The 25,965-nt window shown below is 36.1% G+C and overlaps 1 protein-coding gene and 2 long non-coding RNA genes across 3 annotated transcripts; 1 reads left to right on the forward strand and 2 right to left on the reverse strand.

Annotated features, from left to right (window-relative positions):
- Positions 1 to 4,293: 4,293 nt before the first annotated feature.
- Positions 4,294 to 5,227, reverse strand: LOC128035927 (uncharacterized). The gene is made up of 2 exons (XR_008192534.1): positions 4,964 to 5,227; positions 4,294 to 4,863 (listed from the first exon to the last, which is right to left on the reverse strand). It is a non-coding gene; the product is annotated as an uncharacterized LOC128035927 (long non-coding RNA).
- Positions 5,228 to 14,065: 8,838 nt separating this feature from the next.
- On the reverse strand, positions 14,066 to 15,339 carry LOC128035926 (uncharacterized). Its single transcript, XR_008192533.1, has 2 exons — positions 14,832 to 15,339; positions 14,066 to 14,732 (listed from the first exon to the last, which is right to left on the reverse strand). It is a non-coding gene; the product is annotated as an uncharacterized LOC128035926 (long non-coding RNA).
- Positions 15,340 to 16,934: 1,595 nt separating this feature from the next.
- Positions 16,935 to 18,480, forward strand: LOC105784121 (UPF0481 protein At3g47200). Its single transcript, XM_012609917.2, has 2 exons — positions 16,935 to 17,997; positions 18,119 to 18,480. The coding sequence occupies exon 1, from the start codon at positions 16,971 to 16,973 to the stop codon at positions 17,973 to 17,975; it is 1,005 nt and encodes a 334-aa protein (XP_012465371.1). The 5' UTR covers positions 16,935 to 16,970; the 3' UTR covers positions 17,976 to 17,997; positions 18,119 to 18,480.
- Positions 18,481 to 25,965: the final 7,485 nt, after the last annotated feature.

Consider the following 25,965-nt stretch of genomic DNA (forward strand, 5'->3'; position numbering starts at 1 on the left):
TGTTCATCAACTTTCTCAAAAAGGGTGCATTTGCAGCTCTTGAGTAGATTCTGTCGACTTGACTCTTTGAACACCGAAGTAAAGCCATATATTCTTCTATCGTAGGCACTAAGTCGACTTTCCCGAACGTAAAACAACTATAGGCAGCGTTCCAAAATTACGCGAGAGCCCGGAACAGGTGCTTGTCTACCTTCATATCTAGCAGGTACGACAAATCCCCATAATCGGAATAGAACAATTGTCTGTCCTCCTCGTTCAACTAGCCCCAAATTTCTTTCAACTATTGCAAATTGTTCTGGGTTACGATAATACGGGTGAAGTCCCATAACTCAGATTCATATCCTTCAGCCAAACTATCCCCTTTCTCTCGCTGCGTCATTTCTGACCAAATTCGGACCGCCGCATTATCTTCCACCTTATCAAGAAATCCTCTTTCCATGATAAGCTTTCTTTCTAGAAACCGAATATGAACCAACGCCTTTTATAATGAAATGCCATGCAGTTGAAATGTCATGTATCCAAAGTAAAACAGCAAACGTTAGTATCAGGTATAAACATACAATCCAAGACAATTCAGAAAGAATAAAAGCATATATCAGGGTATCTACTAGGGTTTGGTGTAGTTCTACCTAGGGTGAGTTCCTAAGGCTCACTACATGAGGTTTGGCTCTAAAGTAAGGGTACCCAAACCAGTAGATTCCTCGATCTTCACCCATTATATGCTCATATAGACCGAGTTCGGTTCAGGGGAATACATTTCCCTATGGCTGCACGGAGATGAAAATCTCACGAAGACATAGGTACGGATGTATCTCGAAAGTGATCCACTATCTGCACGGAGGTGAAAACCTCACAAAGGAGTAGCTTCTCACTCCCACTTAAAAGGGTGTGACCAAAGGTCATGCAATACAATATGCAGCAAGATACCGAAATTTAAATCACCACAACAATTACAACGATGAGAATCATGATAAAATGAATGAAATACAATGAAAGGATCGTATATTTAAATCAAGTTTGCAATTTTCGACAAAAAGACAAAAGGTAATCAACTCGTGGCTCGACTCACTTATTTTGAAAAAGTCCCCAGCGGAGTCGCCAAGCTGTTGACACCATTTTTTTTTGGATTGAAAAATGGGGTCGACTTGGGTTTTGAAAACGAAAAAGGGAGTCACCACCAATCCTTTTTGAGGTGCGATTGGGTCACCTTGGAAAGAGGTTGTTTTTAATAAATAATTTGATTTTATTAAAACAACGGTTTTGGTCCACGAAATCTACAAAATAGGTTCGAGAGTCGTTTACGTACGAGGAAGGATTAGCACCCTCGTAACGCCCAGAAATTGGTACCTAGTTGATTATCTAATGTCTTGATGTCGAAAATTGAGAACTTGAAAGAATTAAAAATACGATCCTTGTATTAAAATGAAAATTTTTGGAAAAAGAAGTATATTTCACGTTAATCGAGAAAGAGAATCATATCCAGTAAGTTAGAATACAATGTCTCAAATTCTCGATACGCGAATGAAAATTGTTTATTTAAAAAATTTTAGCCCCCTCGGATTTAAAAACGAGATCACGACCAGTAAGTTAGGACGCGATTTTTTTATCCCGAGATCATTTAAAATTTAAGTTTAAAAAAGATTCGTACATTTAGATTTATCCTAAAAATCGAAACCCAGTAAGTTACGGTACAACCCTCTCGAATCTAAACAAGAAATATTATTTATTCAAAACAAATTTTGTTAAATCGAGTATAATAAAACACGAAAACCGTAACAAAAAATGCGAAAGCAAAATACATTGTTGTTATGCATGGTAGAATCATAATACACGCAAAAGTATAATAGCAACAATATCGAACCTACAACCTCCAAACAAGTAAAATATAAAAAAGAATAAAATTAAAACCTTCACTCAAAATAATAATAATAGTATAAATGAATAAATAAATAAAGAAAATGAATAGAATTATAAAATGTAAAAAGATATATGTATGTATATATATATTTATAAAAACTAAAAATATGTACGTATAAATATATTATGTAAATGTATTCACGTGATATATATATATATATATATATATATATATATATATATATACATACTTTGAAATCATAAAATAAAACATATGTAATTGTTTTAAAATATTATATGGAAAAAAATATGGAAGTAAGTATATACATGTTCGTGAGAAAAAAGAAAAGAAATATAAATATACATATATAAATATATATATAGAATGAGTATTTATGTATGTATATAAAATATATAAGTATATATGTACTTATGTAAGCAATTATATGAAAATAATATGTCACATATATCTAAGATTTTAAAAATAATTATGAGTGTAAATATAATGATAGTCATAATAGTATTAATAATAATACTAAGGATAATAATAATAATAATAATAATAATAATAATAATAATAATAATAACACTAAAATAATTGATTAAACAATAAAATTGTTGGAAAAAGGGATTAAATCGAAATAAAAACATAAATGCTGGGCGAAATCGAAATAAAAAAAACAAAAAAAGGACTAAATCATGATACCCGCCGAAAGAGGGGGACCAAAACTGCAAATAAACCGAAGCACTTAAAACGCAGTGTAGCAGTAGACTAAATTGAGAGAAAGATAAAACTTTGTGGCCAAATTAAAAATAAAAGGAAATAGCGAAATAGGACCAAATTGAAACACGCCACAAATTAGAGGGACTGCGCGCGTAAATAGCCCAAAAAGTAAAAACACGCGGATCCTTCGGTTCGGGTCGGGTTGACGCGCGGATCCCCCTTATCCAAAACGGCGCTGTTTTAAAATTAATATAAATGCTAAAAAAACCACTAAAAAAACAGTTTTAAAACCATTTTTCAAAAAAACAGAGAGGAGCTCTCTCCCTCCCTCGTTCTCTCGGGCCTTGGTGCCGGTCATCGGCCGATCTAGGCCTCTGGCGTACCTCCGCCTTAGCACCGCCTCGTGCGGTTGCCGGCGACTCAAAATTGGATCTTTTTTATCCTTTTTTGAAGCCGGGCTTCTCTTAGGCACAAATCCAAGGCCAAACCTCGAAAAAAAAGAGCCCAAAGCCTGAAGAACGAGGGAAGGCCGCTCGTCTTCTCCTCCCCGACACAGCGCAGGTAAGGTCCCTTTCTCTTGTTTTTATTCTCATTTTTTTTATTTATGCAGTGAAGTAAAATAGATAACAAAGAGAAATAAAAACCGATTTGAAACAGAAACGAAAGAATCACCTTAAAGCTTGATGATTTTTATTATTTTGTTGATATCTTTCTTTTGTTACAAAGGATTCAAAGGAAAATCTAAAAAAAAAGCCCCTAAAAAATACTGCATGTTCGGCTTTTATAGCTGATTTATTACTGCTTCTGTTGTGTCTTTCTTTGCTGTTTGCAGGTGCAAGTGGGGTGATTGAAGCAGGTGGTGGTAGGTGCGGCATAGCAATGGCGGTGGTAGAGGAGGCCAAAAGTCAAGGGGTGATGCCTAGGGTTTCAGTCTCTGAAACCCTAGGCAGATATTTTTTAGGGAAATTGGGCCCGGGCTGTTGGGCTTCGGGTTTGGGTGTAAATGGGTTTTGGGTTTAATTGTTTTGGGCTTAGGGTTAATAGGTTAGTTTAATTGGTTATTGGGTTGCTGATTTGTTATTGGGCTGATTGGGTTTAGTTTGTTGGGGCTGGGCAATATTGGGCTGTACATATATATATATACATAGATATATTATAATTATAAGGAATGTTCCTTATTGAAAAAACAAATAAATAAATTTTGCCTTTGTACGGAAGTAGATCAAACAGTGCAACATTTTTGCCCATTGATATTATTTACTTATTACTTATGTCTGGCTCCTTCTCGTGGAATGCAGAGCCAAGCCGGGGTAACTGAAAATCGCGGCTATTTATATAGAGTGCCTCATCGACTACGTGAAGTGACTGAAAAAGCCTATGAACCAAATTTAGTTTCAATTGGTCCCTATCACTATCGTAAGCATAACTTGATGGTGATGCAAGTTATCAAAGAGAGTTTCTTTTGGAAGATAGCTGCGGAAAACAACCTTAACATCATGGAACTTAAAATGACCATGAGAAGCTTAGAACCACGAATTCGCAAATGCTATGAAGAAGCACCCATTCACCTTTTGTAATCACTGAATTTTGCCCGGGTTGGATTTCGGGCTGGGCTGGTCTCGTATTGGCCCAATGATCGGGCCCATTAAGATTTAATTTTGGAATTATTTTAGCCCATTTTTAAATTTTTTTAAATATTAATAAAATAGTCATAATGAAATTTTGAAAAAATAAAAAAAAATATAAATTACATTTTGGGCCCCTAAACTTTTCTAAATTACATTTCAACCCCTGAACTTTTTGAAATTACATTTCAACCCCTAAACTTTCTCAAATTTACATTTCTACCCCTAAACTCTTCTAAATTACGTTTTAGCCCCCAAATTTTTCAAAAATTACATTTTAACCCCGTATTTTTGCCAAAATTACACTTTTACCCCAGAAACTTTGCACCCGTTACAATTTAGTCCTTCTGGGCATGACAAGACTGCCCCCAACCAGCATTCTTGCATGCCCCGCTCGCCACGCCTGCCACCCCAATGCATGGCTTCCCTCCTCCTCTGCCACCTGAAAACAAAGAGAAAGAAACAAAAATTGATGGATTTAAAAAGAGGAATATGAGAGAAAGAGGGGGATTTTTTTTGAGGCAACCAAGAAAAGAAAAAAAAAAGAGCAAAGAAATTTCAAAAAAAAAAAGAGCTCTCAAATCCGGCCCAAAGCCTCCTCTCGCAACCATCGCCGTCGCCGAACCGCCACCGTGACACCACCACCACCGTCAACGCCTACAAAGCAAAGCAACAAAAAGAAAACAGCAAGCAAAAGAAAAAAAAAGAAAAGCAAAGAAGAAAAAGGAAAAGGGAAAAAGGGAGGGGAAGAGGAGACCTCCCTGCACGCCACCGCCGGCCGTCGCACCAGGTGGAGAGACGTCACCGGCGATAAAAAGGGGAGTGCTGCCGAAGGAGAAAAAAAGAAAGTTAAGAGAAGAAGAAGAGAGAAAAAAAGAAAAAGAGAGAATAAGAAAGAAAAAATAAAAATAAAAACAGCAGGCCATTTTTTGGTAGGCCACCAGCAGCTCACCACCAGCAGGCCAGGCCCATGCGCAGCAGAACAACCCAACAGCAACAGCAGGCCACTCCAGCAGCCAGGCAGCAGGCCAGGCCCAGCGCAGCCCAATCTAGTAGCAGCAGATTCGGCCCAGTGCAGTAGTCCAGCAGCTACAGCCCAGCAGCTCCAGCCCAGCAGCTTCGGCCCAGTTCCTTGGCAGCCCAGTAACAGCAGCCCAACACAAAAAAATAGAAAAAAAGAAAAGGCCCAAAAATATTGTGCAGCCCATAATTTTGGGTTTTGGTAAATTCTTGGTCTCTTTATTTTGTCTAAATATTTTAATATTGTCTCATTTTTAATGTTTTGACATTTTTATTTTTTAAAGTATTGCATTTAGAATCTTGTAATTTAGATGATTTTAACGCATAAGGCGACGAGCCAATTTAACATTAAATCGTAGATTTCATCGCTATGTTGGGTGAATATCATCGATTTCTATTAAATTCGGAGTGCCCTTCTTAAAATAGAAAATTTCAAAAAATATTTTTTAAAAAAATAGGGTTCTCGTGTTTCAATAGAATCACGATTAAATATTAAGTTGAATCGATTTAACACTAATTCGATGGTTTCATCGCCATGTAGGGGTGGATATCATTGATTCGTGTCAAATACGGTACTTTTTAAAAAAAATAATCGAGTTCCAAAAGTTTTCATGCTTTCAAAATTTCTCGTGTTTCAAAATAATAATAATAAAATCTCCCGTGTTTCAAAAAAAATTCATGTTTTCAAAATTTCCGTGTTTTCAAAAAATCTTCGTGTTTCAAAAATTCTCGTGAATAAAAAATTTTCCTTCTTTTCAAAAGTCTCGTATTTCAAAAATTTTCTTGTTTACAACAAAATTCCGTGTTTCATAAATTTCCGTGTTTTCAAAAATATCCCGTCTTTCAAAAATTTTCGTGTTTTCAAAAAAATTTACCGTGTTTCATAAATTTTTGTGTTTCAAAAAAAATTTTCGTGTTTCAAAAAAAAACTCTCGTGAATATTTTTTTTGATGTTATCGTGTTTTCAAAAAAAATTCCCGTATTTGATGAATTTTCGTGTTTCCGTGTTTTAAAAAAATTTTCGTGTTTCAAAAATCTTCGTGTTTTCAAAATTCTGGTGTTTCAAAAATTGTTGTGTTTTCAAAAAATTTTCCTTGTTTTCAAAAGTCTCGTATTTCGAAAATTTTCTTGTTTTCAAAAAAATTCCGTGTTTCATAAATTTCCGTATTTTCAAAAAAATCTCGTCTTTCAAAAATTTTCGTGTTTTCAAAAAAATTGACCGTGTTTCATAAATTTTCGTGTTTCAAAAAAAATCCTCGTGTTTCGTATTTTATCAAAAATATTATGTTTTCAAAAAAAAAATTTGTGTTTTAAAAATTTTCGTGTTTCAAAAAGAAAATTTGTGTTTCCTAAAAAAATCTAGTGTTTCAAAATTTTCGTTTTTTTTAAAAAAGAGTTTCGTGTTTCTAAAATGCTTGTATTTAAAAAAAATTTGTGTTTTCAAAAAAAGAAAAAGAAAAAGTTGTTGTGCTTTAAAATTCTCGTGCTTTAATCGGATCACGACTAATATTAAATTGAACTCGTATTTTTGAAAATGAAGACAACACGCGTTTAACGAGATACCAATTTTGGGCGTAGCGAGGGTGCTAATACCTTCCTCGCGCGTAACCGACTCCCGAACCCTAATTTTCTCTGGATTTTCACGCAGACCTAAAATTACCTCTTTTTAGAAAAGTTTAAAAATAAAGTTTTCTAAAAAAGGAGGATTTTGTAGGTGTTCGATCACACCTAGAAAAAAGATCGGTGGCGACTCCTTTTTCAAATAAAATCGAGATTCAATTTTCAAATTTTCAATAATCACTTCAATTAGCGCCCGTACCCGTGTCCCAAAATTTTTTAGGTCGCTACAGCTGGCGACTCCACTAGGGATACCTTTTTTGAAAGTCGAGTCTGGTGTTAAACGCGTGTTGTTAAAATTTTTAAAACTTCTTGTTCAATTTAATTTTTAATCGTGATCCTTGAATTTTGTTTTGAAAAATCATGCATCCGCATCCGGTTTTGAAATTAATATTTTTCTAACCTATTTTATTTTTGCGTTTTTTTTCAGCTTTAAGTTTTATGGTTTTAGTTTGTTTTTTAGTAAAAATAAAAATAAAAAGGTTTGTGAGTTTCTCCCCACACACCGTGCACTTGCATTCTTGCATAACATGAGCTCTCTACCCGGGCTCCGTCCGTTTAAGTGGAAGTAAACGCTACGCCTTCGTGAGTTAACTCGTCCCTCCGCACAGGCTAGTGAAATACTTCCGGGTTACATATGACTTATGCTTTCGTGAGTTAACTCGTCCCTCCGCATAGGCATAAGTAAATGTAATCCCTCGAATTGAACTCGCAAGCCCATGACGGGCGATAACCGAGGCTCCATACTTACCTTAGTAGGTGGCAGTATGGACAATTCGAGTACCTTTCTAGAACCAGAACCACATGTAGTGAACCGTACGAGCCATCCAATTAGAGCCATGCCGAACCTCTGTCCGTTGAATAGTCACCAAAATAAGTACACGGGAGAAACGCCTCTTACCTTTTATTTCTTTTACATTTACACTTATTTGCAAATGAATTGAGTCTATTTAATAAATTGGGTCGGGTAGATTGTCTGATAGTATGTGAGGTAGGTTTTTGTAAAGCATGCTGGGGCAAAAAAAGAAAAAAGAAAACGTGGGTCTGTTCCTCCAAATCGCATGATTGAATAGCTTAATTCGTTAAATTTTCCATAGTATTTATTTTTCTTCTTTCTTCTGTTTACATCTGTTGTGATCTCTAACCAAGGTTATTTGTTTTTCATCTTATTTTTCATCATGCATCGTAGACATCTCATTAGGAAGGTGTTGGTTAAATATTGGTTGCCAAAAACGGGTTTCTGATGGAGGAGTCAATTACACAAGTAACCGAGAAAAATGTCATAGTTCGAGATTGATCTTTGAGGACTCAAAAAGTAAAATGGGACAGTTTAAAGGAAGGATACACCTCTGATCTTCCCGAGCGTGTGACTTTGAATGCTCGTCAGAACGACCTCGAAGACTTGACTAGGATCGGGAAACAATGGGGCTTAGACACTAGGGGCATTTTCATTGGCAAAATATTTTGTAATAGATTCTTTTGATTAATGAAACGCCTAAGTATGAGGCTATCTTGAAATCAACACCATTTTTTTTTGCATATTCATGTGTGCTAACATTCATTGGTCATTCATTCATTCATTCATTGCATGTGCATATCACCCTAATTATTCTCTGAGGCCAAAACCGTATAATCCACAGTTGTGACACTACAAGTCTGGAATCACGTCATTCTTATAGAACGCATTGAAGAGCTAGAACTATGGATGTTGAGCTCAACGAGAGTGATACAATTGAGGATGTTTCAAAGATACACCCCTGTCTTCCAAGATATGTTTTGAACAATTGGACTGCTGTGGACCTTCTTGTAGTTTTTAAGTCCCCTTCAGAGTAATGCTAAATGTTAACCCTTCATTTTGTGTGTCCTTAAACAGTGGGGTTCATTTTGTAAGAGCTTATGTTTGCTCTTTATCATTTCAATGATCATTAATGAAGATGCATTTTGTTTTATATTGTCATGTTTTTTTCATTTCCATTAACTTCGCGACTGCTCCTTCTATTCATATCCTTTTTCGGCATATGTCTCATATCATCTCATATCATTGTGTGTTGATTACAATACCTCAATGCTCTTCTATAGCCTTTTTCCATTCACCTTTCAGGTGTTCAGATATCAATGGCATGAATAATCCCGTTATGAATCCTGAAATCAATTTTGAGAAGGCTGTTTGTTTAGGAGAATTCGAAGCCGACGAAAATGCTGAAGATTGTGTCTCGTCTCCTGACTTACTGAGAATGGTGGAACAATAGGAGAAACAGATCCTACCCCATCAAGAATCTGTTGAGGTAGTGAACTTGGGGAATGAAGAAAAGAAACAAGAAGTGAAGATTGAGACTTCCATTTCAGAAAACACAAGGCAAGATTTGATCGCCTTGCTCCATGAGTATAAGGATGTGTTTGCCTGGTCTTATCAGGATATGCCAGGATTGAACACGGATATTGTGGTCCACAAGCTCCCACTGAAATCAGAATGCGAACCTGTTCAACAAAAGCTAAGAAGGATGAGACCCGAAATGTTGTTGAAGATAAAAGAAGAAGTCAAAAAACAATTTGAAGTTAGCTTCCTACAAGTCTCCAAATATCCAGATTGGGTAGCTAACATAGTCCCGGTACCGAAGAAAAATGGCAATGTTATAATCAGATAAAAATGGCTCCCGAGGACATGGAGAAAAATACATTCATAACAATGTGGGGAACCTTCTGCTATAAGGTAATGCCGTTCGAATTAAAGAATGCTGGGGCAACGTATCAGAGAGCCATGGTGACGTTGTTCCATGATATGATACACAAAGAAATAGAAGTTTATGTCGATGATATGATTGCCAAATCTCGAGAAGAAAAAGAGCATGTTGGGAGTTTCAGGAAGCTATTTGAAAGATTAAGAAAGTTCCAGTTGAAGTTTAACCCAGCCAAATGTACGTTTGGGGCTACCTCTGGAAAATTGCTAGGTTTCATTGTCAGTGAGAGAGGCATCGAGGTTGATCCAGACAAGATAAAAGCTATACAAGAACTACCTCCCCCGCGTATACAAAAGGAAGTCAGAGGATTTTAAGGAACGTTGAATTACATTGCTCGATTCGTTGCCCAACTTACCAATCAGTGTGACCCAATTTTTCGACTCCTTCGAAAACGTAATCCGGGAGAATGGAACGAGGAGTGCCAAGTGGCCTTCGACAAGATAAAACAGTATCTATCTAATCCTCCTGTGCTAGTACCGCCGACCCTTGGAAAACCCTTAATATTGTACTTGACCGTGTTTGAGAACTCAATGGGTTGCGTACTGGGGCAACATGATAAGTCAGGGAGAAGAGAAAAGGCAATTTACTACCTCAGCAAGAAGTTCACAGAATATGAGGCAAAATACCCTTCAATTGAGAAGTTTTGTTGTGCATTGATTTGGACGGTTCGAAGGCTCAGGCAATACATGCTGTATCACACGACATGGTTAATTTCAAAACTGGACCCAATAAAGTACATGATGGAGTCACCTGCACTCTCAGGGAGAATGGCCCGATGGCAGATCCTATTGACTGAGTATGACAATGTATATGTGAGCCAAAAGTCGATAAAAGGAAGCGCAATAGCTGACTTCTTGGCAAGTCGAGCAACGGAGGAATACGAGCCTTTGAGATTTGAGTTCCCAGATGAAGATTTGATGTGCATTTCAGAAAAAGAGGGCGAGTCATAAAAAAGAAAGTTATGGAAGATGAGCTTTGATGGTGCATCAAATGCATTAGGGCATAGGATAGGAGCAGTCTTAGTGTCACCTGAAGGGGACCATTACCCGCTTACTGCTAGATTGAATTTCTTCTGTACAAATAATATAGCGGAATATGAGGCTTGCATCATAGGACTTCGTGCAGCTATCAAGAGAAAAATCAAAATTTTAGAGGTACACGGGGACTCAGCATTAGTCATTTATCAAATTCGTGGAGATTGGGAAGTGAGAGATCCAAAATTAGTCAAATATCATGATCTCGTTGCAGAGCTGATCAAGGAGTTCTATAAAGTGACTTTTAACTACTTTCCACGAGAGGAGAACCAACTGGCTGATGCCCTAGCCACCTTGGCTTCGATGTTCAAGGCAAACAGAGAAAATGAGATAATGCCCATCCAAATGAGTATATATGAGACCCCCGCACACTGCTTTAGTATTGAGGAGGAGTCAGATGGACGACCATGGTTCCATGATATCTTGGAGTATATCAAGAATCAAAGGTACCCCGAGCAAGCAAACGAGAATGACAAAAGAACAATCAGGAGAATGACGATTGGATTTGTTCTTGACGGGGATATTCTATACAAAAGGGGAAAAGATCAAGTGCTCCTGAGGTGCGTGGACGCTGTTGAAGCTAGAAAGATACTTGAAGAGGTTCATGAAGGAATTTGTGGAACACATGCCAGTGGTTTCACCATGGCCAGGCAGATTATGAGACTTGGTTATTATTGGCTGACGATGGAAAGTGATTGCATTGGTTACACACGAAAGTGCCACAAATGTCAAATTTATGGCGACAAAATTCATGCAGCTCCGTCGCCCCTTCATGTCATGACTTCTCCGTGGCCTTTTTCTATGTGGGGCATGGATGTTATAGGGCCAATTTCCCCGAAAGCTTCCAATGGGCATCGTTTCATCTTTGTGGTTATAGACTACTTCACAAAATGGGTAGAAGCCACTTCGTTTGCTAATGTGACAAAGGCTGCAGTCTGTAGGTTCTTAAAAAAAGAGATTATATGTCGATATGGTCTGCCTGAAAGAATCATTTCAGATAATGCTTTAAATTTGAACAACAAGATGATGAAAGAAGTATGTGAGCAATTCCAGATAAAACATCATAATTCTTCGCCCTATCGCCCAAAGATGAACGGAGCAGTAGAAGCCGCTAATAAGAACATTAAGAGGATTATTGGGAAGATGACTGAGACATATAAAGACTGGCACGATAAGCTACCATTCGCTTTGTACGCATATCGCACCTCGGTACGGACGTCTACGGGGGCAACTCATTTTTCTCTGGTCTATGGAATGGAAGCCGTTCTGCCTATCGAAGTAGAGATCCCATCCCTGCGCGTCTTGATGGAGACAAGGTTAGAGGAATCAGAGTGGGTTCGAGCTCGATATGATCAGCTAAACCTTATTGAAGGGAAACGCTTGAAGGCAATTTGTCATGGACGGATGTACGAGAAGAGAATGATTACGCCCATGATAAAAGGTGCGCCAAGAGAATTTCACGAAGGAGAGCTCGTCGAGAAAGATTCTCCGTCTGAAGGACTTTCGAGGAAAATGGTCACCAAATTGGGAAGGACCATACGTTGTAAAGAGGGCATTCTCAGGAGGGGCTCTGATTCTCACTGAGATGGACGGGAAAGAATTACCTAATCCAGTGAACTCAGATGCTGTGAAGAAATATTATGCCTAAAAAAAAAGGAAAAAAAACAAAAAAACAACAAAAAAAATAAAAAAATAAAAAAATAAAAAAAGAAGAAAAATCAAGATGAAAACCCGAAAAAGGGCATCTTGATAAACAAAAAGGATTAGGATGAAAACCCGAAAGGGCGTCCTAATGAAGTAAGTTCAGAATTAAGGAGCAAGACGACCTGAACGGGGAGTCGAATGGTGAGATTACAATATTTGAAGCATTCTCAGAAGCTTGAAATCTTCTACACAAGAAACCGTGCTCGGAAAAGACCCAGGACGAAGAAACGTGGAGAAGTTCATGCGTTGGATATCTAAAGCATTTGTAGCCATTGGATTCACTTTCCTTTCTTTGTGATGCTTTCTTTATTGAACTATTCCTTGCTAATTTTCTTTGTTGCTTTTGAAATAATTTGAATATGAGGTATTTCTTTCATGCCTACTTTACCATTCTTCATGCATCTCGTGTTTGATTCATTTAACTGATAAATGGTAAGATGACATACTCTAAACAAAAGGAATGTTGAGCATTACCTGGATGAGAATTTGATAAATACAAGGACCCTGAAGCAAGAACAAAGTTCAACGAGGGGGCAAGAGGGTGATATACGAGGAAATGTGGGTCACTCAACAAACTTGGAGATGGGCACAAAACCTGAGAGAAAGTCAAGAATCGAGGAAATGAATGCAGATCCTCACGAAAATCAAAAGTGGGGCACGTGATAAACAGCCCAGGGTGCATGACATGATCATTTAGACACAAAAGCATTTAAGACAAACATGTGCATATCATAATAACATCATACATGACATATACAGGTATACCAATAGAGTAAGGAATTTTGGAAAAAAGCTACACAGAATCAACGAAGAAGAAGGCTTTAGTTTCACCTGATGTTTCTGAAACCCTGATTCTTTCAAGAATTATTTTCGATTTCTGTTTTTCAAAAATCAGCTCATATTGCGAGAGGTGAGTTGAGCCCCGGGTCACACGCCGAGGTATTTTTCAATTACTACTTTTCAAAAAAAAAAATTTCAACTCATATTGCGAGAGGTGAGTTGAGCCTCAGGTCACATGCCAAGGTATTTCTTTTAAATTTCTGTTTTTTCAAAAAAAATCAACTCATATTGCGAGAGGTGAGTTGAGCTTCGGGTCACATGTCGTGGTATTTCTTTTAAATTTCTGTTTTTCAAAAAAATCAACTCATATTGCGAGAGGTGAGTTGAGCCTCGGGTCACACGCCGAGGTATTTTTCAATTACTACTTTTAAAAAAAATCAACTCATATTGCGAGAGGTGAGTTGAGCTTCGGGTCACATGTCGTGGTATTTCTTTTAAATTTTGCTTTTCAAAAAAATCAACTCATATTGCGAGAGGTGAGTTGAGCCCCGGGTCACATGCCGAGGTATTTTTCAATTTTCTGTTTTTCAAAAATCAACTCATAATGCGAGAGGTGAGTTAAGCCTCAGGTCACGCTGAGGTATTTTCAATTTATGTTTTCAAAAAAAAAAAAATCAACTCATAATCCGAGAGGTGAGTTGAGCCTCGAGTCAAGCTGAGGTATTTTTTAATTTTTTTCTTTTTTTCTTCTTTTTCTTTTCAAAGGTCAACTTATAATCTGAAAAATGAGTTGAACTTCGGATCACACACCAAGCTTTTTTTCAATTTCAGGCTTTCAAAAAATATAAAAAATTAGACAATCGAGCAAAATTCAGTGCTTTTAAGTCTTTGCTCTATCCCTGTTTCACAGAGATGAGCAAAGAGGGGCAGCTGTAATCACTGAATTTTGCCTGGGTTGGATTTCGGGCCGGGCTGGTCTCGTATGGGCCCAATGATCGGGCCCATTAAGATTTAATTTTGGAATTGTTTTAGCCCATTTTAAATTTTTTTAAATATTAATAAAATAGTCATAATGAAATTTTGAAAAAATACAAAAAATATAAATTACATTTTGGGCCCCTAAACTTTTCTAAATTACATTTCAACCCCTAAACTTTTTGAAATTACATTTCAACCCATAAACTTTCTCAAATTTACATTTCTACCCCTAAACTCTTCTAAATTACGTTTTAGCCCTCAAATTTTTCAAAAATTACATTTTAACCCCGTATTTTGCCAAAATTACACTTTTACCCCAGAAACTTTGCACCCGTTACAATTTAGTCCTTCTTGGCATGACAAGATTGCCCCCAACCAGCATTCTTGCGTGCCCCGCTCGCCACGCCTGCCACCCCAATGCATGGCCTCCCTCCTCCTCTGCCACCTGAAAACAAAGAGAAAGAAACAAAAATTGATGGATTTAAAAAGAGGAATATGAGAGAAAGAGGGGGATTTTTTTTGGGGGCAACCAAGAAAAGAAAAAAAAGAGCAAAGAAATTTCAAAGAAAAAGCTCTCAAATCCGGCCCAAAGCCTCCTCTCGCAACCATCGCCGTCGCCGAACCGCCACCGTGACACCACCACCACCATTAACGCCTACAAAGCAAAGCAACAAAAAGAAAACAGCAAGCAAAAGAAAAAAAAGAAAAGTAAAGAAGAAAAAGGAAAAGGGAAAAAAGGAGGGGAAGAGGAGACCTCCGTGCACGCCACCGCCGGCCGTCGCACCAGGTGGAGAGACGTCACCGGCGATAAAAAGGGGAGTGCTGCCGAAGGAGAAAAAAGAAAGTTAAGAGAAGAAGAAGAGAGAAAAAAAAGAAAAAGAGAGAATAAGAAAGAAAAAATAAAAATAAAAACAGCAGGCCATTTTTTGGTAGGCCACCAGCAGCTCACCACCAGCAGGCCAGGCCCATGCGCAGCAGAACAACCCAACAGCAACAGCAGGCCACTCCAGCAGCCAGGCAGCAGGCCAGGCCCAGCGCAGCCCAATCCAGTAGCAGCAGATTCGGCCCAGTGCAGTAGTCCAGCAGCTACAGCCCAGCAGCTCCAGCCCAGCAGCTTCGGCCCAGTTCCTTGGCAGCCCAGTAACAGCAGCCCAACACAAAAAAATAGAAAAAAAGAAAAGGCCCAAAAATATTGTGCAGCCCATAATTTTGGGTTTTGGTAAATTCTTGGTCTCTTTATTTTGTCTAAATATTTTAATATTGTCTCATTTTAATGTTTTGACATTTTATTTTTAAAGTATTGCATTTAGAATCTTGTAATTTAGATGATTTTAACGCATAAATGACGAGCCAATTTAACATTAAATCGTTGATTTCATCGTTATGTTGGGTGAATATCATCGATTTCTGTTAAATTCGGAGTGCCCTTCTTAAAATAGAAAATTTCAAAAAATATTTTTTTAAAAAATAGGGTTCTCGTGTTTTAATAGAATCACGATTAAATATTAAGTTGAATCGATTTAACACTAATTCGATGGTTTCATCGCCATGTAGGGGTGGATATTATTGATTCGTGTCAAATACGGTACTTTTTAAAAAAAATAATCGAGTTCCAAAAGTTTTCATGCTTTCAAAATTTCTCGTGTTTCAAAATAATAATAATAAAATCTCCCGTGTTTCAAAAAAAATTCATGTTTTCAAAATTTCCGTGTTTTCAAAAAATCTTCGTGTTTCAAAAATTCTCGTGAATAAAAAATTTTCCTTCTTTTCAAAAGTCTCGTATTTCAAAAATTTTCTTGTTTACAACAAAATTCCGTGTTTCATAAATTTCCGTGTTTTCAAAAATATCCTGTCTTTCAAAAATTTTCGTGTTTTCAAAAAAATTGACCGTGTTTCATAAATTTTTGTGTTTCAAAAAAAATTTTCGTGTTTCAAAAAAAACTCTCGTGAATATTTTTTTTGATGTTATCGTGTTTTCAAAAAAAATTCCCGTATTTGATGAATTTTCGTGTTTCCGTGTTTTAAAAAAATTTTCGTGTTTCAAAAATCTTCGTGTTTTTAAAATTCCGGTGTTTCAAAAATTGTCGTGTTTTCAAAAAATTTTCCTTGTTTTCAAAAGTCTCGTATTTCGAAAATTTTCTTGTTTTCAAAAAAATTTCCGTGTTTCATAAATTTCCGTGTTTTCAAAAAAATCCCATCTTTCAAAAATTTTCGTATTTTCAAAAAAATTGACCGTGTTTCATAAATTTTCGTGTTTCAAAAAAAAAATCCTCGTGTTTCGTATTTTATCAAAAATATTATGTTTTCAAAAAAAAAATTTGTGTTTTAAAAATTTTCGTGTTTCAAAAAGAAAATTTGTGTTTCCTAAAAAAATCTCGTGTTTCAAAATTTTCGTTTTTAAAAAAAAGAAAAGAGTTTCGTGTTTCTAAAATGCTTGTATTTAAAAAAAAATTGTGTTTTCAAAAAAAGAAAAAGAAAAAGTTGTTTTGCTTTAAAATTCTCGTGCTTTAATCGGATCACGACTAATATTAAATTGAACTCGTATTTTTGAAAATGAAGACAACACGCGTTTAACGAGATACCAATTTTGGGCGTCGCGAGGGTCCTAATACCTTCCTCGCGCGTAACCGACTCCCGAATCCTAATTTTCTCTGGATTTTCACGCAGACCTAAAATTACCTCTTTTTAGAAAAGTTTAAAAATAAAGTTTTCTAAAAAAGGAGGATTTTGTAGGTGTCCGATCACACCTAGAAAAAAGATCGGTGGCGACTCCTTTTTCAAATAAAATCGAGATTCAATTTTCAAATTTTCAATAATCACTTCAATTAGCGCCCGTACCCGTGTCCCAAAATTTTTTAGGTGGCTACACCTTTACTCTGGCGAACTTTTAGAGATGATGCTCTTTGATGGTTGTTTTATTGTTCAGCTAATCGAGGGGATTTATCCAGTAGAGGATATTTTTCAAGTGGGACGTATTCAAACTGACATTCGTCATGATTTATTACTGCTAGAAAACCAGCTTCCTTTCTTTGTGCTTTTTGAGTTGTATCGGATGATGGTGCCCAATGCTGGAGAAGATGTTCATCACTTGGCTCGCTCTGCTCTTTCTTTTTTCAAAATATCCCACTTTCCTTCTCCCAAAACAGATATCATGCATCTACTGGACTTAGTACATAGTTGTCAACATCCTTCACATCTAGGAATAAAGAAACACGAGGAATTTAAAGCAAAAGAAGCAGCAGCAGCAGTAGTACAAGCATCGACATCAGTAGTAGTAGCAGCAGCAAAACCAAATTCCCAACGCTCATGGAAGTTCATACGTAGCGCAACAGAGCTGGAAGGTGCTGGAATCAGTTTCTTTGGTGACCATATTGAGAAGATGAAAGATCAGAACCAAGGGATAGAAGTCATGTTTGATATAATGTTCACCAAAGATACCAAAGTACTCAAGATTCCAACCTTACAAGTCAGCGAATGGACAGAGTCTTTGTTCCGTAATTACATGGCCTACGAACAGTTCTTCCCAAGGGGGAAACCAACATATTTTGTTGATTATGTGGTGTTCATGGATAACCTCATCAGCACAGGCAAGGATGTGCAACTGCTTTGTGAAAGTGGAGTTATTGATAATTGGTTAGGAGACGATGAAGCAGTTGCCCTAATGTTTAACAAACTTCAGGACTCCATTTACATGATGTCTGAAGACTTCTACTATGCTGACATATTTGGTAGGGTAAACGAGCACCGCCAAAGAAAATGGAACAAATGGAAGGCAGCATTGAAGAAAAATGATTTTAACACTCCCTGGTCCCTCATATCATTTCTTGCTGCGCTTGTCTTGCTCCTGCTTACCCTGCTGCAAACTATATTTTCGGTTCTTTCTTATGTTAAACAGTAAGACCAAAGCCAAAGTTCATCAAGTAAGTATATACTAGGCCTAACTGTTGGTGTTATTCTCATGTTCATGTATAGTATTTTATGGATGAGCAGTATAATTCTTTTGGTTTTGTTCACCATGGGTTAATTTTGTATATGTCACAGATCTTCCTAGATTTCTTCTGCTGCTTTGGATTGTTAATCAGGCTTTGACACTATGCTATGGGAGTTTTGAACACTTGGCTTCCTACTTTATTGGTGACTTTGTATTTTTAAGGTGTTATCTTGTTTCTCATTTAGGCTCCCCTTGGATTGGCTTTTACCATCCAAAGGAAGCCTTAATTTCTAGATTTGTAGAGTGTAGTGTCTTTGTGGATTCCTTTTTTCTTATGACTTTGTATGTGTTCCAAGTGCTTCGTGTTATTAGTCTGGTCTTTGTATGAATAAGGATTGGTTTGGGTTGTGGGATACATGTTCATCTTTCTGTGTAATCTCTTCTTTTTATTTATTTATTACGTTGGATTCAATCAACTTGTGACATATATATATTCTGACTTTAGTGATCAATATATATATATTTGAAAATAACTTATAACTGTATCAACGGTAGCTATTAGAATAAACAATTACAAGTATTGAATTAACAGTTAACAAATTTGTTCAATGTTAAAGGGAAACTTTTATAATTTTAAAAATGCCTCATCACTACATGAAGTAAATGAAAAAACCTACGAACCAAATGTGATTTTAATTGGCCCCTATCACTATCGTGAGCCACACTTGGCAAGGATGGAAGATATTAAAAAGAGGTGGTTTGAAAAGTTTGTTGAGAAACCCCACCTTGGTCTCAACCAATTTCTAGAGGCAATGAAACACTTAGAAGGAAAATCTCGCAAATGGTATGAATATCCTCTTCCTCATGACCTTGAAAACAAAGCAAAATTTGTAGATATGATGGTATACGATGGATGCTTTGTTGTTTAGCTAATCCAGAAGGGTGATTTAGATTATTTTAGCGAACTGGGACGACATGTGTCATGTGACATACGGTACAATTTGTTATTGCTAGAAAGCCCTTTTTTGTGCTTTTAAAGTTGTATAGCATGATAAACCCAAATTCTAGAAATTGAGGACATTTTTGTCACTTGGTTGCATCTGCTCTTGATTTTTTACGCGGAGATCCCCCTATTTTCCTATAAAGACTACTAGTATCAAGCATATTCTAGGCTTGGTACATTCTACTTTCCATCCTTCAGTTCTAGGAATCCAATCAAAAATAGCAAAAAGAGAAGAGAATTTCCAAATCTCACGGAACTTGATGCTTAGCACAACAAAGCTGTTGGTGTTAAACTCAAGGAACAGACAAGCTCAGCTTGTGTCTTATGCAGCAAGCCTCTATACTTGCTGAGCAAACAATCGGATTTAAGCAAAAAGAAAGAAGAAAAGCAAGAAAATTTTTTTTGTATATGGAAGAAAACAACCTGATTTCATTCAAGTTTGAATAATGGCATAATGCCAATACATAAACCAAGCATTAAGCCTGTCAAAAAAGAGTAAGCAGTTAGCTAAACTATACCTACCTCCACTAATACATTGAAGTTTGAAAAACAAAACTTGCAAGCATGGATAAAGCTGAATTTACAGCTCATACACCATCTAATTACATCATTCAATAACTTAACTTAGTTCAAAATGAACTAAATCACATTACATCAACTTAAGGTTACAAAATAAGTAAAATAAAACGATTACGCTAGCTACACCGACACGCATGGCTTGATCTGTAAACGCTTCTTTGCTGCTCTTTTGCTACATGCTGACCAACCTTCAACACACCTCCTTGGTTGGCGTGTTGCAAACTCCTAACTTCTTCTTTAAGTGCTCAAACCTTGTTACACTAAGGGCCTTAGTCAAAATGTCAGCAATTTGATCCTGTGAACTGCAATGAATCAGCTTCACTTCTTGTGCTTGCTCCATTTCTTGAACAACATGAAGTTTAATGCTGAAATGCTTTGTTCTTCCATGAAACACTGGATTCTTTGCAATTGCAACAGCAAATTGATTGTCACAAAATATCTCTGTTGCTTCCCTTTGATCCACATTTAAATCAACCATGATTTTCCTTAGCCAAATGGCTTGGTTAACAGCACTTGCTGCTGCAACATATTCTGCTTCAGCAGTAGATTGAGCCACCAAAGTTTGCTTCTTTTAGCTCCAACAGAGCATGGCTGAACCAAGATTGAAAGCATACCCTGAGGTGCTTTTCATGCCATCCATCGAGTCAGCCCAGTCACTGTCAGTATAGCCAACTAACTTCAAGCTTTTAGTTTTGCTATACATCAAGCCATAGCTCAATGTACTTTTGACATACCTAAGCACCCTCTTTGCAACTTGAAATTGTTTCTCATTGCTACAATGCAAGAACCTTGAGAGTAAACTTACAACAAACATAATGTTAGGTCTAGTGGCTGTTAAATACAGTAAACAACCAACTAAACTTCTATAAGTTGATTCACAAACCCTTTCAAAGTCACCATGGCTCGATAGCTTCTCTCCAACAGCAACATGAGTCTTTGTTGCTTTGTTGTTTTGCATGGAGAACTTGGTCAAAATATTTAAGGCAAAGGCCTTCTGACTTAGGAATATCCCATCATGTGTTTGTGTCACCTCCATCCCAAGAAAGTAGGACATTTTCCCTAGATCAGACATTTCAAACATCTTCTTCATTTTGGTCTTGAAATCAATCAGCATTGCTTGGTCTCCTCCTGTCACCAACAGGTCATCAACATACAGAGACACAATAAGGTGTGTTTGTATTCCTACCTTCTTAACATACAATATTGGCTCGCTCTAACTTCTATCAAACCCTAAACTAATCAGATAGCTATCGATTCTGCTATACCAGGCCCTTGGAGCCTGTTTCAAGCCATACAAGGCTTTCTTTAGCTTGTAAACCATATGCTCATTTCAAGCTATCACAAAGCCCTGTGGTTGTTCAACATAGATGTCTTCCTCAAGAAATCCATTGAGAAAGGCTGACTTCACATCGAGCTGATGGATTTTCCATTCCATTTGAGCTGCTAAGGCAATCAGCAGTCTGATGGTATCGAGCCTGGCCACTGGTGCAAAGGTCTCCAGATAGTCTAAGCCATATTTCTAACTGAATCCCTTAACAACCAGCCTTGCTTTTAGCTTGTTCAATCTCCCATCAACATTATGCTTGGCTTTATACACCCATTTCACTCCAATAACCTTCATTTTGACTAGTCTTTCAACCAATTCCCAAGTCTGGTTCTTCTCAATCATACTGATTTCTTCAGCCATTGATTGCTTCTATCCTTGCTGAGCTTCAGCCTCTTCAAAACAGATTGGCTCTGCTATGGCTACATGAGCCCTTTTATAAATCTCGATCAATGGTCTAGTGCCCCTGACTGGTTCATCATCAATATCCAATTCAGGACCATTTTAATCTGGCTCAGCTTGATCTGTTGCAAGATCTTCAGAAACTGCCTATGGCTCATTCCTTTCCCAATTCCAGCATGACTTCTCATCAAACACCACATCTCTACTCACTAGCACTTTCTTGGTTAAAGGATCCAAGATCTTATAGCCCTTTTTGACTGAGCTATACCCTACCAGTATACCAAGTTCAGCTTTTCTGCCCAATTTGTCTCTCTTCACTGATGGTACATGTGCATAGCATATGCTACCAAAGACCCTTAGGTGATCTAGTGAAGGCTTAAACCCGAACTACGCTTCAAATAGAGTCTTATGAGCCAGAGCTTTGGTTGGAAGCCTATTTTGAATGTACACAGTAGTATTGACTGCTTTTGCCTATATGATTTTTAGCAGATTCTTCTCAAACAATAGGCACTTGGCCATATCCATTAAGCTCATGTTCTTCCTCTCACTTACTCTATTTTGTTGAGGAGTATAGGTGTTGGTGAGCTGGTGTTTGATGCCTTCCTCATCATAAAAGGCTTGGAACTGAGCTGATGTGTATTCAGTTCCATTATCAGACCTTATAGTTTTCAGCTTGTAGCCTGTTTCAATTTCAGCAGCAATTTTGAACTTTAAAAACACTGAGCCTACCTCTGATTTCTATTTTAAAAAGTAAATCCAGCAAAACCTTGAGAAATCATCAATGAATAGGATGAAATACCTGCTTCCATTCAGTGACTCAGTCTTCATAGGGCCACACACATCAGTGTGCACGAGCTACAGCCTTTCTGAGGCTCTCCAGGCCTGATTTGAAGGAAATGGGAGCCTAGCTTTTCCTAGCTGGAAAACTTCACAAACTTCCTGTTTTTCAACTGAACCAATGAAGTTTTCTGCCAAGTCTTCTCTAGATAACTGGTCCAATGATCTGTAATTAGCATGACCAAGCCTTTGATGCCAAAGCTTGGATTCATCTGTTGTGGCAACATAGGCAGTATCTGAGCCATTTGTCCAGTCAACAACAAAGCTCTTATCAGCCATAGTGACTTTCATGAGATTGGATCCATTTGTATCACTGATTTGGCACTCTTTACCCTTGAACACCACAGAATACCCTTTCTCTAACAACTGAGCTATGCTGAGCAGGTTTCTTTCAATTTCAGGCACCAACAACACATTTGAGATAAGTTTGTTACCTGTAGGAGTGCATATCAACATATCTCCTTTACCTTCTACCTTTATAAAGTGACCATTTCCAATTTTTACCTTGGTCTTGCAGCTTCTGTCCAAGGACTTAAAGATGGTTGCATCTGGTGTCAGCCTGAAACTCCTCCTTGAGCCTGTCCCAAGCCTATTTGGGAGAGGCACATGCCATAATCTTTGTAAAAATCAAGCCTGACACACTGTTTTGAATGCAAGACATTGCCTTGTACCTCTTGGCTCTGCCATCAGAGTGCTGCCTGATCTGAGCTATCGTGGGGTCAGCTCTCAAGGGTGGTGGTTCAGCATCAGCATTGATAACCACCCACAAGTCAAATGCCTCCAGGTAGATCTTCATTTTCACTACCCAAATGTGGTAGCCTTCACCATTGAACACTGGTGGTGGTGTTGGAGAGAAACCTGATGAAGACATCATTTTTGAGAATTGAAAAGAGAAAGTTCCTCTAAGAAATCAGTTCTTGATACCAATTGTAGGAAGTAAGAAAACATAATAAGAAATTTTAGCTGAAACTTAAGCTTTAAGCTTCAATATCTTGCTAAATAAACAAAGAAATTCAACTCAAGCTATAAGAACAGATTGCCTGATAGAAACCAAAGTAGAAGAAGAACTTTTTGAAAGATTCAACAACATTTCATTGAGAGCATAATGGCATTACATATACCAAGCAATCCGCTTGTCAAAAAAAAATGAAAATGAAAATGTTACCGAAACATACCTAACTCCACTAACTAAGTCTTGAAACTTATCAAAACTTGCTTGCACTCTTGGTTAAGCTGATTTATCAATCTATCAGCACCAAATTACATCAAGCATGTCAATAACTTAGTTCAAATCTAACTAAGCAACAAAACATTAGCTGAAAGGTAACAAAAGAGCAGCATATGCTTCAGCTGCAACTTGCATTCCTCGAACTGCCTTGGTTTGCATGTAAGCCATCTTCTAATAGAGGTACCAAATTTCTTTGTTGATTATGCAGTATTCATTTGTAAACTCATCAACACAAGCAAGGATGTGGAGCTATGCCGTAAAAGCAGTTACCAAAATGTTTAACAAATTGGGGGACTCCATTTATTACAGCCCAAAATACTTCTACTATAAGGACATAGCTGATCAAGTGAACAAGCATTGCCAGAAAAATGGAACATATGGAAGGCCAAATTGAAGAAAGATTATTTTAACACTCCCTGGTTGCCCATATCATTTCTTGCTGCACTTGTCTTGCTCATGCTTACCATACTACAAACTATATTTTTGCTTCTTTCTTATTATCAGCAGAGGTAGTAAGACTATTGAAGTCAAAGTGTATGATATCAACTAAGTATAAGCTACTAGACCTAGCAGTTGTTATTTCCCATCTTCATGTATAGATATAATTCTTTTGGTTTTGTTAATCATAGATTCATTTTGTATGTATATTTCACAGATCATCGTCTCCTCTTTTTTTGTGCTTTGGATTGTTGACTTCCGGTATATGGGAGTTTTTGAATTTCAGTCAGCACTTGGTGACTGTCCTTTAAAATGTCATCTTGTTTCTAATGTAATTTCTAGATTGACGAGTGTACGTAGTAGTGCCTTTGTGTATTCCTCTTTCCATATCACTTAATTTCAATCTGTCCAATATTCATCGGTTTAGTCTATTGTTGAAGGGTATTCATTCAACTTAGTTGAGATTGAAAATTGTCCCAAAGCACCAAAGGTCTATTATGAGATTAGTAGAATTCCAAATAAATTAATAATAACTAGAAATCTTATTAGCGGCGTATACATGTGAATATCGAGAATTTAAAACATAAAATGTATTTAAAAATAACATATAATAAATAATAAACGTATAGTTTGATATTTAATAATAATACATTAAATATGTACAATATTAAAATGAAAAAAGGGAATTAAGTTGTTTATCATGATGTTGTAATCAATCTTGAGTCGATGTCGAGTTAACTTATGACATCAATTTAATCGAATACATTATGAATATATATACATGGAGGTAATAAAGTGTGTGTAATAAGATTAAAATGTACAAAAATATTAAAATAAAGCTTTAGTTTAGTGGTAAATTAAAACGTTTATTAATGCAATTGGTATGGATTTAAATCTCACCCTATGCATAATTTTATTGAGTTTTTTTAATAAAAGATTAAACTACTCTCGGATAATATAATTTATTTTAATTACAAAATAATATTTCTGTAATTTTTCAATTGAATTAATATTTAACTAACCGATAATGCCAACTCAATCAAAATTTAAATAATAATATAGATACTAAGAAATCTATTTCACCACATTTAATGAATCAACACAGTGAGTAAAATTTAGTTTTGAGGGACTGAATTACAATACTAGATTTTCTAAAGAATAAATTAATTTAAAAGTCTATATAATATTTAAGAAAGTTACACCTTATTATAATTTGATATGAAAACCCAAATAATTTGAAAAGTTTAAAAATAATAATTTGTTAGTAAAATGAAAATGATAAAAATGGGGTTTTATTTTTTTAAACCCTAAACCTTAAAACTAAATTATAAGAAAAATATAAAACTTATTTTGGGACTTAATTTAACATATATACTAATGCAAATACTTAATATATTTTTTCTATCTTTGTGTCTGTCAATTCTGCATGCTAAAATTTTCACTAAACACCAACAAGAGCTTAAAATGTGGAGAGGTACAACTTTAGTTATATATTTTGAATAATCTGTTCTTGGGACCAAAACTCAGAAAAATTAATAAAATTCAAATATCAAGTTATTTTATTTTTCGTATCATCTCAAATAAATAATTTTAATTTTTAAATTTGAGTCGAGTTTACAATTCGAATAATCGAATTGTTTTGAGACGTAGGCAATTTTACTCTCTTCTTTTTACTTTGATATAAATATTTATTGGTCCCTATCAATTTAAAAATAAACAAATTGATCCTTTAGTTTTTTTAATTTAGAAATTTCACCAATCATAGTTTTAAAAAGTATAGAATATTAAATATCTAAAATAAAAATTGTAGTTTTCTTGAAATTATAAAAATTCAAAAGTTAATAATTAATAAAATTTTCCAAAGTTTCAAAAAGAATTTTAAAATTTCAAAATAATCTTCCAAAATTCCAAAAAATTATTAAAATTTATAAAATAAAATAATATTAAAACTTCATAAAATTAATAAATTCTATTTTCAATTTTCTTATTTTTACTTGAAAGAAAGTTTATTTATATATGATATGCTCTGAATTGTAATTTAATCAAATTGCCAATAAAGTTTTAATTTGACTTATTTAATTTTTATTCAATTTAAATAATTTTTTAATTTAAATTTCATTTCACTTGACTTGATTTGTAAAATATT

The sequence above is a fragment of the Gossypium raimondii genome, chromosome 13 (genome assembly GCF_025698545.1).
Source record: "Gossypium raimondii isolate GPD5lz chromosome 13, ASM2569854v1, whole genome shotgun sequence".
In the NCBI taxonomy this organism is placed as follows: Eukaryota; Viridiplantae; Streptophyta; class Magnoliopsida; order Malvales; family Malvaceae; genus Gossypium; species Gossypium raimondii.

Bases quoted from the DNA above. Each gene is read 5' to 3' on its own strand.
- LOC105784121 (XM_012609917.2), top strand. From the start codon at position 16,971: ATGATGCTCTTTGATGGTTGTTTTATTGTTCAGCTAATCGAGGGGATT.